Genomic DNA, 14372 nt, shown 5'->3' with positions numbered 1-14372 from the left:
TCCACCCCCAGGCGGGCGAGGTCTCAGTTCACTGCCTGGGTCCCTAAGAGCCTTACAGAGAACCCAGTGGGTTGAACAGAAAGGAATGATGGGTTTGTTCCTGTTCTCTCTCCCTGTATAGCATCCTAACAAGATTTCATTTTTACTTTTAACAGGAAAGTTAACAGAATGTGTTCTAACACTGTTGTTTTGTGTTCAGATGGTGGAAAGGCCATTTTGAAAAATCACCTCGATCAAAACACCCAGCTCCAATGGAATACAACAGAGCCCTCTCGAACATGCAAAGACCCCATAGAGGATATAAACTCCCCAGAACAGTAAGTGCCTTTGCCAGTTATGGCCCACGGGCATGCTACTTCTGTATGGCAGTTTGTAAGATGTTGCCACATGCACTGTTTTATTAAACTTTACAGCAATCCCATGATAAAGGTCAAATTAAAACATTTACAAGTCCAAAAACTAATATTAAAAGAGGGAGGTGAGTGTCAGAATTCATTTTGTATAAAAGATTTCTAAAAAGATTTTTTAAAAGTAATTGCAGTATATCAAAGGATAAATAGCTTTAATCCTTTATCAATCAGTGAATGCTTATCGAGGAAACCAGGAAAAGATGTTTAGCACTCACTAATAATATAAATAAACCTAGAGGTTTTTAACCTATTAGTGGTTTTGAAAGTATGGGTTTTAGAAAAGCACATTACAGGATGATATGTACAGTATGATCCCATTATGATTTCTTGAAGCCTTTTTAAGCATTGTATGTTTTGGCACTGCTTTCTCCTCTGTACACATCAAATATGGAGTTCCAGAAAAGAGGAGGAATTTGTCAAGCTCTCCAGTCACTAAATGCAGAGCATAGTGTTGCTATTTGAGTCTGTCCAACCCCACGTTCTGTCCACTGTAGCACACGACCTTTGTTATATATAGAATTTATTCTTGCTGAATGTCTTTGAGGAGCCTTGTTGGCACAGTGGCTAAGCACTGAGCTACTACCAGAAAGGTCAGAGGTTTGAAACCACCAGCAGCTCAACAAGAGAAAAGAGCAGCCTTGCCGTATTTCATTGTAATACTTTATTATGTCTTCTTAAGCTTCATTTTGAAATCTGCTCAGCTCTTTTATTCATCATTTATTCAGTTTTGCTTTAGATGCTCTATGTTCAAGAGCAAGTTCTAGAGTCTCTTCTGACATCCATTTACATCTTCTTTTTCCTGTTGTTTTTTCTTTTATATTAATGAAAGTTAACAGAGACTTTGGCTTTCCATTCATTCATTTTTGCACTTTTCTCCCTGCCCATCAATCCCCGCCCCCCAGTTCGCTCTTCTCTTTGAAAAGTAAAAGAAAAAATTCTTTGATTGTTATACAATCCCTCCCCCCAAGTCCGCTCCACTATGCAGCCTTCGTTCTGGACTCCTGTCATGACAATAATACCTAATCATATATCCCTTTTAAACAGTTCTCTCCCTCATCTGTTTCAATGCAGTATACATTATTTATTCCATCTTTCTCAGTCCCCCTCCCCAACCTCTACATCAGTCCTCTCTTATAACAGTGGCACTAGGCCGTATTTGTCTTTTTGTGACTGAGATCTTTCACTCAACATAATGTCCTCCCTTTCACACTCTTCACGAGTGTGTATCGGGTTATGTGTTGGGATGCAGGAAGAGCAGGAGTTGAAACCCACCCACCACTCCTCGGGAACAAGAGGAGCCAGTCTCTTCCCAGAAAGAGTCACAGCCTCGGAAACCCAGTAGCGTCACCATCCGGTGGAATCGGCTCCAGGGCAGTGTGTTTGGCGTGATTTTTAAGGGCAGGTGATAAGAAGGCACAAGAGGGCCTTTTCAGGGTTGGCAAGATAACCTAGCCACCAACGAAGCCAAAAGACTGAGAAGACATTCTGAAATAATTAGGCACAAAGAAGACAGGCAGTGGCAGAAGGACCAGCAAGGAAGGACCGAGCAGCTAAGGCGCCTTTCAGAAAAGAGTTCAAAGTTGAATTGATTTGGAAGCTTGAAAAAGAATGCAGAATACCTTTGCATAATTATAGCTCAGACCTTATTCTTAGTTGTACTGTTAACAACACTTAAAACAATCACCTCCAGATTCTGGCCTGAAGCTCATGAAGATTGTCTTTCTTGTTCAGTGTTAACGATTCTTGAGGCTTTAATTGGTACGTATTGGCCTCCATAGATACCCACAGGTTGGGGGGATAGTTAGATGAGTGCATTGGAAGTTCTTGGATTTGGGGAAAAGCATGTCCCCACCATCAGCTTTTTGGCCAGAATGAGCCCATGGAACTTTCTGGTAAGCAGGCAGATAACCTCCACTAACACTTCTCTCTCCTCCCCCTCTCTCTCCCTGCCGCAGCATCCAGCGCCGGCTGTCCCTCCAGCTTCCCATCCTGCACCACGCCTACCTCCCATCCATCGGAGGCGTGGACGCCAGCTGTGTCAGCCCTTGCGTCAGCCCCACCGCCAGCCCCCGCCACAGACATGTGCCACCCTCCTTCCGAGTCATGGTCTCGGGCCTGTAAGGGCGGGGGGTCCTGAGGCCGGGGCCTCCCCCATGACAGAACCACACTGGGCAGAGGTGTCCACTGCAGGAACCCTGGCCAATCTGGCCTCTGAGAGCTGGACACATGGCTGGCCTCTCAGGACTGCTTGGAGGGCACGCAGCTGGACAGGACGGGGGAATTGGCACCTGACCTCGAGCCTTATTTGTGAAGTTTTTATTCTTTCACAAAGAAGAGGAGTGGAAATGACTTCTCCCCAATGTCTGCGGCACAAGGAGGAGCAGGAACATTTGAAACTTGCAAAAACAAAACAAACTAGACAAGGAGGGAGGCATTAGGACTCCAGCTACAAGTCACAGAGCAGAGGGGGCCTCACAGCCTTGGAGAAGGCCAGGGGCTTCTGGAGAAACCTCCACTGCGCCCTGCCCACACCCCCCCTGGCTGCAGACCCCCAGACTAGCCCGTCTCCCCTAGGGGGGAAAAGGCAGGCTGGACAGTGGCCTGTCCCTCCTGAAACAGGGGGTGAGTCTGCAGGACCTGCAGACAGGCCCAGCCCTGGCCAGGCGGACAGAGGGCTGGGCTCCCAGAGCAGGCTGGCCAGGCCTCCCGGTGGGACCTCCATCTGAACCAGATGTTTGTTACTCTGATAAATGCCACCCACTAACCCAATAACATCTGTCCCGGGACCGTGGGGATTTAGGGCACGTCACTCTGCAACACGCGCTGCAGTGTTTGCCGGCAGTCCCATCACGCACCCACCACATTGGCCGTGTCCTGTGTTCATAGCAGGTGTTCCCGGTAATAAGGGGGACCACCCCAGTTAGTCATGGAATGTCCATTCCCAATCAACTCGATCAAGAAAGATTGTGCACTTTAACCTCTCTCATCAGGGCCCAAGGGCTGACCGGCATTCATTTTTCTTTTTTTTTCCCACTGACTTTGTTTCTGACCAAAGTGAATCAGGGGCATTCTGTGAAAAAGACATCCCCATAGTCAGAGGGGAGACAGCCACTGGCTGGGGGCTTCCCGTGGCTTCCCAAAGGTGACCTTCCATCTATCCAGGCCAGTGACCTCTCACCTAAGGGCCACTGGGAGTGACCAGTCAGCACACTGATTCTCATGCAGAAGACGGCGCTTCCCTATTAAAATAACTGTACCCCAAAGAACACTGGCCTGGGAGTCAGGCAGAGTGGGGTCCAGGACCTCAGTCCACTGCTCACTCCCTGTGTGACCTTGGGCAGGTCACGTGTGTCTCTGAGCCTCTGTTTCCCCTCTAACAAAATGAGGTTGAAACAGCACCCGTCCTGCCTACCTCACAGGGTCACTCTGAGGATCACAACTTGATCTCCTCCAGGAAAGCTTTGTACCAAACAGTGACATGGCCCTGGCCTGTGAGGTATTCTTCATGACCGTGACCTTTAGCCCTCAGCACCGCAGGGCCTGGCTCAGAGAGTTCTCAGCTCAACCCCCCCACCCCAACCACCGGCCTGGAGCTGGGTTCCCACCGGCTTTCCTGACTTTCCCAGACAGGTTCATTCTTTGCTGAAAGGCCTGAATGATGGCGTCTAGGACGTCTGTCTGCACAGCGGAGCAGTTGGCTCACCCCCTGATGAAACCTATCGGCAGCTTCAACAGGCAGGCAATAATCCCCCTCAGAACCACTCCAGTCAGGAATACGCTGTTGTCTGTCACCAGGCTGGGACGATAAGGGCACACACTGGCACCTTCCCGCCGCCAACATCTCACCACACACCCCTATTGCACGTAGGATAGCTCTCCCCCGCCCCCCAGAGAGGTTATGGAGGTACTGTAGCTTTTTAGGGGAAAGAAAAAAAACAAAACGTTAGCACATCACAGGTCAAGTTGAAGTCCTCTGTTTTTAGGCACTAAGACTTGGTGTTGTCACTCACTGTGTATTACCAGTATTGACTTGCTTTCTTGATTTCACCAAAACCAGATTGAATTTCAAGGACCACATTAATTTTTCAAAAGGAAAGAGACAATTAATTGTACATAATGTATACACATACAAAAAAGTTACCTGTAGAAATATTACTCCAGCATAGCAGGAAAAAACAAACAAACAAAACAAAATCAAAAGTATTGGGCTGTCGGAGGTGAGTGTGCGTCTGTGACCATTGTAACTCCTGACTGTGCGCAGTCTTTCTAACCCACCAAGTACATTCTGTCTTAATGATACTGTAGGTTCACCCTTCTTTTGGTTTCTTTGCGTTTTCTTCCATTTCCCTCACCAATAACAAGACCCACAGAAGTGACTCGAGCTCTGTAATGGTCTTTTCTACGCAGCCAACATACACTGTCCATTCTGAAGAGGCTCCGGCCTGAAGGCATTTCCCAATGATGTTTAGTGCACAAAAATGCTTTAAATTAGACTGGAACTGCCAGAATCCAATGTACCTGAGGAGTTTCTCGTACCCTTACTGCATGGTATCAATTTTTAATAAATTGTTGCAGATTTGTTTTTATGAATAAATGGGGAAAAGCTGTCGTCTTTAATGCCTCCTCATCCACCATGCAGGTCAGGTCAGGTCACATTCCCCTCTCTGCTCAGAAATTCAGGGATGATCTCTGAGTTGTCCACTCAACGTTACCCCTCCTTCCAGAAACTTCCCTCCCTTGACTTCTATTGATACTAGCAGAGCCACCATGTGGCCCTGACTTCTGATCATGGGGACTGTGTAAGGGTGGGACCCTGACCCAGACTCGATTTTCTTATAAACACGGTTCTTCCCCATAAAGAAGTCTGTTGTGACTGCTGTTGTGCCCTGTAAAGTCAGAACTGACTCACAGCCAACCCTCCTGCCTGTTCTGAGGCAGCACATTGCACGGGTGAAGACTGCCCATCTCTCTCTCCCACGGATCAGCTGGTAGATTGAACCACATGCCTTTGGGTTGACAGCACAACTCCTTACCACTGAGCCACCAGTGTTTCCTGTATAGAAGTCTAGTCTGCAAGAGAAAATAGAAACTAAGGCAGGTCCCCGAAACCCTGGTTCTTGCTTCTGAACACAGGTGGGTTGTTCAACCTTCCCTGGGTTCTCTGCGCACTCCTCAGATCTTCCAGGGATTGCTCTGTCTAAGCTAGTTCAAGTTGTAAAGAAAGTGCTGGTGATCTACTCCCAAAGCCCAGCTCATGTGTCACAGCGGTCCAGACAACTGATCCTGGGGATGGCATAGAACTGGACAGCATCTCGTTCCATTGTGCATGAGCCTTCAGCAGTAGGGGGCTGGCCCAAAGGCAGCTAACATCAGAAGTTCAAACTGGTTTCTTATCACGTAAACCAGAGCTTCCTGACTGCATCCTCAGCCCTATCCCCTCCTCCAGGTGACCACAGCCTGTCCAGAGTTGGGTCCATGCTCTGTCTCCAGCTTGCCACTGCCTCTCCATAGGCCTACAGTATCTCCCCACATCCTCCATCATGCTGGACCAATAACCCCATCCATCTTTCCCATCCTTTATGGTTCCATCCAAGACCTCTTCCCAGCTTCCCAGACAAGACACCCTCCCTCACATTTTCTATCCTGCTGGCACTGTCCTTCACTCATGACACTGGATTCATTCTCACATGGCCCTCGTATTCCTGCCTCAGACCACAGTTCCCCAAGTCATGTCTGCACCAGCATCAAGCCCTCCACAAAGCTTTGAAGAATGGAATGCTTGATTGAAGTATCTTCAGGCTGGTTGCTGGGTCCAGAGCAAGGGCAGGGATGGGTGTCCAGGATGAGACACTTGAGACCGTGTTATTGGCATGGGTCCTTAGTCATAGATTTCAGAAGAGTCACCAAGGAGCTGACCTCCTGAATCCTGGGCCACATAACATCTGCTCCACGGCCACTGCTCCACACCACCTTGCATGCAGACCAATCTGATGGGGAGACAGCACAAGGAAGAAATCACAATAGCCTATGTATACTTCATTTATAGTGGGGAATCAGGACATGCTTCCAGGAGGAGGTGGTGTCCATAAAGGGCCAAGTTCGTGGACATGAGACCTGTGTGGTAACTTAAAGGGAGTTTCACGGTTGGCTGAGTACTCTGTTGTCTCTGTCTTCAGATTCTTAATGACTTTTGAGCAAGGGGTCCTGCATTATTATTTGTACCAGGCTCTACACATACCTTAGAACAGAAGAGGAGGAACTAGAGGAAACCAGGCCAAGTGAGAGAGGGAGGCATGGGGAGGGAAATAGATGTCCTGCTGCTGTGGACTGTGTCTGCTGGGCTGCAATAACTGATTGTCATGTGTTAATCATTCATTCACTGCCCAGTCCTGCAAGCCATGTGACCTTAAGATTCCTGACAGATCTGATCACATAGATGTGCAGTGACATGTGTCATATCTCAAAATCTCCAATCCTGGGTATTTACACGACTGTGGCTTTAGGTAACTCACTCAACCTTTGTGAGTTTCTGGTCCCACGTCGGCAAAGTGAACATGATACCTTACCTAAGGCTTTGCTGAGGCCCACAAGGACTCATGTGGGTGAAGGTGCCTTGTAAACACTGCCTGTATTGGTTCGGCACACAGACAAGAAAAACAAAAAGCAGACAGTTATGCTTAGTGCAGCCAGCAGTCTCTTGATCTCTCGGCCAAGTAAGTCAGTCAGTGATGTTTTCGGAGATAGTAAATTACATGAGGAGACTTGTATCTTTCTCCTGTGGAGCAGTTGGTGGATTTGAACCTCCTGCCTTTGGGGTTGACAGCACATCTCTTATCACTATGCTATCCAAGCTCCCTAAGAAGGAAACTTGGGGGAAATACCTTTACATGACAATGTTGAGATTCTAAAGTGAAGACTTAAAAGACAATAGAATGTTCTGTTAGAAAAGACTAGAAATTGGTGGTAAAGAAAGGAGAACGGGGAAGAATGAGGGGGGTCATAGTCAAGTAGCATGGAATGTGGATGGAGGACTCTATACGAGATGTCCAACATTTGATTTTAAATCTGTGTCACTGTGAAATGAACCCTTCCCTTCACCTTACTCCCCCAAAATGTCCCTAAACCTTCAGTAAAACTTACTATACAAACAAAGATCTTGTGGATTTTTTTTAAAATAATACTGCAATTTTGATGAAAGTTTACACAACAAATGAGGTTCCCACTTGACAGTCTTGGAACAATTTGTTCAGCTAGATTAGTTACATTTTTCACAGTGTGTCAACATTCTCTTTAATGTGCATTCTGGTTGTTCCCTTTTCTGTACTCTAGTTTCCCTATCCCCTTCATTATCTTATCTATCTTTAGAGTAATTAAACTTCTGGGTTCACTACAGATGGCTTCTTTGGGCCTTGTGGACTTGATGGAAATGAAGGAAAGGAGGAAATTCTATGTTTAGATTGAGCCGCCTATTGTTATGTGCTGTCAAGTCGTTTGTGACTCATAGCGACACTATGTACAACAGCCCTAAACCCTGCTCTATCCTGTGCCAATCGCATTGCCTCTGACACACTCATCCCAATTACCCCAGTCACTGAATCAATCCACCTCATAGAGGGTCTTCCCCTCCTGCACTGTCCCGCCACCCTCCCAAGCATGACGTCCCTCTCCAAGGACCTATCTCTCCTTACAACATGTACAAAGTATGTCAGAAGAAGCCCCAGAATCCTTGCCTCCAAGGAGTAGCCTGGTTTAACCCTCTCCAGGATAAATCTGTTGGTTTTCTTGGCAGTCCATGGTACATTCAATACTCTTCTCCAGCACCACAGCTCAAAGGCATCAATTCTCCTTCTATCCTCCCTAGTCATTGTCCAACTCTCTGATGCATATCAAGCGATTGCAAAGACCATGGCCTGTATCAGGTGCACCTTAGTCTCCAGAGAGATACCATTGCTCTTGAGCACTTTGGAGAGGTCCCTAACAGCAGACTTTCCCATCACAATACATTTTTTTATTTCCTGGCTGCTGGTGCCAAGAGTGTTGACCGTGGAGCCGAGCAAACTGAAGCTGTGAACAATCTCAATCTCTTCGTCATCCATCCTGATGCTACCAATTGGTCCAGTGGTGAGAATCTTTGTCTTCTTGACATTGAGCCTCAGTCCATACTGAAGGCTGAAGTCCTTGACCCTCTGCAGCAAGTGCATGAGGTCCTCCTCAGTTTCAGCAAGTAGGGTTGTGTCATCTGCATAACGCAGATTGTTAATTGATCTTCCACCAATCCTGATGCCACACTTCTCCTCATAGAGCCCAGCCTCCCGGATAATCTGCTCTGCATACAGGTTGAAAAGGTACAGAGATAGGACACACCCCTGGTGTACACCCTCCCCAGTTTTGAACCATGCAGTGTTACCCTGCTCTGTTCTGATGACTGCCTCTTGGTCCAAGTATAGGTTTCGCATTAGCACGATTAAATGTTCTGGGATTCCCATTCTTCTCAGAGTCAGCCACAGTTTGTTATGATCCACACAGTCAAACGCCTTTGCATAATCAGTGAAACACAGATATTCTTCTGGTATTCCCTGCTTTCAGCTACGATCCATCTAACATCAGCTACAATATCCCTGGTACCACAACCCCTTCTAAACCCTGCCTGGCAGTTCTCTGCTGATGTGCTGTTCCAGTCGTTTTTGGATAATCTTCAGTAGAATCTTCCTTGCACGTGAAATCGATGATATTGTTCTGTAGTTTCCACACTCAGTTGGGTCACCCTTCTTTGGAATGGAAACAAATATAGATCTCTTCCAGTCAGTTGGCCAAGTGGTTGTTCTCCAGATTTCTTGACACAACTTGGTGAGCACACCCAGGGCAGCATCTGTTAGCTGAAATATGTCAATTGGTATACCATCTATTCCTGGGGCCTTATTTTTTGCCATTTCCTTCAAAGCAGCTTGAACTTCTTCCTTCATCACCATAGGCTCTTGCTCAAATGTTATTTCATTAAATTCTTCTGTATCTGCCAGTTCCTTTCAATACAATGACTCAGTATATTCCTTCCATCTTCTTTTAATACTTCCTGGATCATTTAATATTCTGCCTAAAGCATCCTTGATTATAGCAACTCTAGGTTTGAATTTGTTCTTCAGTTCCTTGAGCTTAAGAAATGCTGAACGAGTTCGGCCCTTTTGATTTTCCAACTCTAGCTCCTCCCACATTTCACTGTAATATTTGGCTTTGTCATTCCGTGCTGCCTTTTGGAATCTTCTGTTCAGATCTTTGGTGTCTTGAATTTTTCCTTGTGCTTTGGCTTCTCTATGCTCCAGTGCAATCTTCAGAGTTTCTTCTGACATCTATTTTGGTCTTTTCTTCCTCTTCTGTCTTTGTAATGACCGTTAGCATTCTTCCTGGATGATACATTTGACATCCTCCCACAACTCGTCTGGTCTTCGCTCATTAGTGTTCAAGGCCTCAAACCTGTCCCTGAGATGATTCTGAAATTCAGGTGGGATGAAATCAAAGTCATATTTTGGCCCCTGTGGATTCGGTTTAATTTTCCTCAGCTTCAGCTTGAACTTGCATATGAGTAGTTGGTGGTCTGTTCCACAATCCACTCCGGGCCTAATTTTCACAGGTGACACTGAGTCAAGTATGATTCAGCAACCCTCTGAATAATAGACTTGAACCCTGTCCTATTCTGTGCCATCTTGATCATCTGGCACACTTGAGCCCATTGCTGCAATCACGGTGCCAGTCCATCTCATTGAAGGTCGTCTCACTTTTGCTGACCTCCACCTTTCCAAGCATGATGTTTCTCACCAAGGAATAGCCTCTCCTAACAACATTTCCAAAGTATGTGAGACAAGTATTTGTCATCTTTGTCTCCAAGGAGCACTCTGACTGCACCTTCTCCATGATTTATCTGTTTGTTCTTTTAGCAGTTTTTGGAATATTCAGTACTCCTCTCTAGGACCACAGCTCAAAGTCATCAGTTCTTCCTCTGTCATCCTTACTCATTGTCCAGCTCTCAGATGCATAGCAAGTGATTGAAAAGATCTTGGCCTCAATCAGAATAACCTTAGTCCTAAAACTGACATCGTTGCTCCTCAGTATTTTGGAGAAGTCTGACTACTGACCTCCCCACTGCAATACCTTTCCTGACCTCCTAAGTGCTGGTACCAAGTGTGTTGACTGTGGATCCAAGTAAGATTAGTTTGTTGACAGTTTTAATCTTTTTTTCTGTCTACCATAATGTTATCCAGTAGTAAGAATTTTTGTTTTCTTGAAGTTGAGATGTAATCTGTATTGAAGGCTAGAGTCTTTGATCTTCTGCAACAAGCACTTCAAGCCCTTCCTACTTCCAGCAAGCAAGGTTGTGTCATCTGTATAGTGCAGGTTCCCGATGCCACATACTTCACAGAGTCCAGCTTCTCTAATAATTTGCTGAACATATAGATTGACTAGGTATGGAGAAAGGATACAACCCTAATACACACTTTTTCTGATTTTAAACTGTCGTTTAAACAAGGTAGTTCTATTGCTCTGGGCAACAGCCTCTTGATCTCGATACAGGTTTCATATGAGCACAATCCAGTGTTCTGGGATTCTCATTCTTCTCAGTATTAGCTGTAATTTGTTAAGAACCCCTCAGTCAAATGCCTTTGCATAGTCAATAAAGAATAAGCAGGCATTCTTCTGCTATCCTTTGCTTTAAGCCAGGATCCATCTGACATCAGCAATGATATCCCTGGTTCCATGACCTCTTCTAAACACAGTTTGAACTTCTGGCAGTTCTCTGTCAGTGTATTGTTCTATCCGTTTGGGGATGATCTTCAGCAATATTTTGATTTCATGTAGTATTAATGATACTGTTTGATAATTTCCACATCCTACTGGATCATCTTTCTTGAGAATGGGAACAACTATGGATCTCTTCCAGTCAATTTGCCAGGTAGCTGTCTTCCAAATTTCCTGGCACAGACTGTAGAGCATGTCCAGCGCTGCATCTGTTAACTGAAACTTGTCAGCTGGCATCCCATCGATTCCTGGGGCCTTATTTATTATTCTTTTTTTGCCAATGCCTTCAGTGAAGTTTGAAATTCTTCCTTCATTACAATTGGCTCTTGATCATATGGCACTTCCTGAAATAGTTCAGTGTAGGAAGTTGGAATTAATCACATTATATATTTAGATTAGATCTCAGAGAAGACAGGGAGACAGATGTCATGCTGGTTGGTAAAGGATCAGCTTGGTAAAAGGAAAGAGGAGAACCCTCGAGGAGCTAGACTGCAGAGTGACCACAACAATGGGCTCAAACACAGCAGTGACTGAAGATGGTGCAGGACCGGTCAGTGTTTTATTCTTTGTACTCGGGGTGCAAAGTCAGAGGTAGAGTCTTCCAACAGCTAATCTCAGCAGGAACAGATCATTTTCTTCTAGAGAGCCACAAATCCCAAAGATCCTGAATGCAGAGGTAGAAACATGAGAAAGCAAAGTTAGTAACACTGTGGTCAACAAGATTACAAAATGAACTCCATATTCAGCTTTTCCACAGGAGGGGATGGATAATTTCCTTCTGTGCGATTAACTGCCTCTGAAAACCTGCTAGAGGGTCAGCCATGGGTTGGTTCTGAGTTGACGGTACACAACAACAATTCAGAGCTCTAGAGGTGGAGTAAACTGGAGGAACTTCCAGTCTGGAAGCCTTAGTGTCCCAAAGCTATTGTCTTGCTGTTCTTGTTCTCTGAGGCTGTGGATGATCTGGGCTACTCCAGGCCACTAGGCCTATGACTGGAGCACTAATGGCTGCAATGTGATCTCTATGAGAAAAGAAGACATATTTTATTTCCTTTCTGGTGGCAAAGACCCAGAGGAGTGCTAACTTTTCAAATAGAAAGTTGACTTAAATTATGTTCGGAAAGAGAATTATCTGTCCGATTTAGATATAATAAACCATGCTCGTAACTGTCATATTAAAGTTGTTGTTGTTGTTGTTGTTGTTAGATGCCGTCAAGTCAAATACATCACATAGCAACCCTATGAACAAAAGATCTAAACCCTGTTCTATCCTGTGCCATCCTCACACTTCCTGACACAGAAGAGCCTACTGCTGCAGTCACTATGTCAGTCCACCTGGTCAAGGGTCTTCCTGTCCTGCACCAGTCCTCCACTCTTCCCAGCATCATGTCCTTCTCCAAGGAATAACCCCTCCTAGCAACAGGCCCAAAGTATGTGAAGGCCAAGCCTCATCTTTCTTGCCTCCAAAGAGCACTCCGGCTGCACCCACCCTAAGAGATATTTGTATATTCTTTTGGCCATCTGTGGGATGTTCAGTACTCTTCTCCAACACCACAGTTCAAAGGTATCAATTCTTCTTCTGTTCTTCTTACACATTGTCCAGCTCTCAGGTGCATAGCAAGTGATCAGAAAGGCTATGGCCTGAATAAGACATACCTTAGTCCTCAAACTGATGTTATTACTCCTCAATAATTTGGAGAGGTCTTTAACTGCAGATTTTCCCAGTACAATGCATCTCCTTATTTCCTGACTGCTAGTACCACGGGTGTTAATTGTGGATCATCTGCATAATGCAAGTTACTGATGAGTCTCCCTCCAATCCTGATGCCACACCCCTCTTCATAGAGTCCAGCTTGTCAAATCATTTTCTCAGCATACAGATTAAAGAGATATATAGAGAGAACACAACCCTGACACACCTCTCAATTTTAAACCATTCGGTGTTCCCCTGCTCTGTTCACACAACAGCCTCCTGACCCAGGTAAAGGTTCCACAGCACAATTAAGTGCTCTTCTCACTGTCAGCCACAACTTGTTATGATGGTTATTTAATTGAAAGTTGGGTGCAAATTCGCTGTTTTTTATTTGATTAACAATCAAGTGTCAGCTGATTAACCATTTCGATTTTGTTACCAAGTAGCTGTGGGCTGGAAGCCTCTTGTTTAAATCAATCAGGACCTGGTGGGCAGGCCTTAGTATTTAAAACTTGGTTGAGTCCTGCCTAAGAGTCTCCAGTTTTGAAGCCTCCTGTGTAAAGCAGTTGGATTCTGGAGGGTAGGTTTTCAAAGAAAAGACAAATTTATAAATAAAAGCACACTGACTAAAAACTTAGTTCTCCAGTGCTGCTAAGACAGAAATATTGCAAAGAGGTGACTTCATAAAATAGAACTGTTATTTTCTCACAGTTTATAAGGCTAGAAAGCAGAGTTCAGAGTGCCCAGGCTAGGGGCAAGGATTCCTCTCTGTATTTGGCTCTGGGGGAAAGTCCTTGTCCCTTTGAGCTTCTGCTCTTGGGCCATCTTTATGTAAGTTGGCATCTCTACTTCTCTCAGTTGCTTGTTTAATATCTTTTATATCTCAAAAGAGATGGAACTAAAACACACAACACAAATCTTAACAATGAAAACCCATCCTCAAGTGGGATTATAACCACAAGTACAGGAGATAGTATTTATTGCACACTTTTGGAAGGACATGATTCATTCAGTAAATAACACCATAGTAATAGCTTTAAAACAAGATAGATGAGGATTTTAAAATTTGTATTGTGATTTGAGTGGAAATTTATATAGAGCAATTTGGTGTTTTTTTCAATAATTTATACACATTATGTTTCTTGATGTTGCTGTTCCCACATGATAACAGTGCTTTACCTACTTCCTCCTTGTGTTTCTTGTTTCCATTTGTCCTTATGTCCTCACCTTTCTTGCCTTCCGTGCTTTATCCCTGGACAGCTGCTGCCCTTTTGATCTTGTGTGATAGTTTGTCTAAGTGAAGATTGTCATGTTACTGATCACACTATACACCTGTGTGTTGTTTGGCTGAAAGTGGAGTCACAGGGATAAATGAGGTTTTGCTGAAAATAAATTGCAGCTCACAACCTGGACTCAATACTGCCCACTTGCAGCTCTCTGAGTTCAGTCAGCCTGTCTGGTGTGATGACTCCATAATTACA

General features: G+C 45.0%; 1 protein-coding gene across 1 annotated transcript in view; it reads left to right on the top strand.

The window, feature by feature from the left end:
• The window catches only part of GABBR2 (gamma-aminobutyric acid (GABA) B receptor, 2), a 518990-nt gene extending 513963 nt beyond the window's left edge, over positions 1 to 5027 (top strand). Inside the window, exons 18-19 of the mRNA XM_006886874.1 lie at positions 200 to 317; positions 2366 to 5027. Coding sequence (XP_006886936.1) covers positions 200 to 317; positions 2366 to 2531 — 284 coding nt within the window. The 3' untranslated portion in view covers positions 2532 to 5027. The remainder of the gene's footprint in view (positions 1 to 199; positions 318 to 2365) is intronic.
• Positions 5028 to 14372: the final 9345 nt, after the last annotated feature.

Source organism: Elephantulus edwardii, unplaced genomic scaffold (assembly GCF_000299155.1).
Source record: "Elephantulus edwardii isolate Elephantulus edwardi_28Jun2011 unplaced genomic scaffold, EleEdw1.0 scaffold00052, whole genome shotgun sequence".
NCBI lineage: Eukaryota > Metazoa > Chordata > Mammalia > Macroscelidea > Macroscelididae > Elephantulus > Elephantulus edwardii.
Note: the sequence above shows the minus strand (reverse complement) of the source record. Positions and strands in the feature narration are given on the sequence as shown.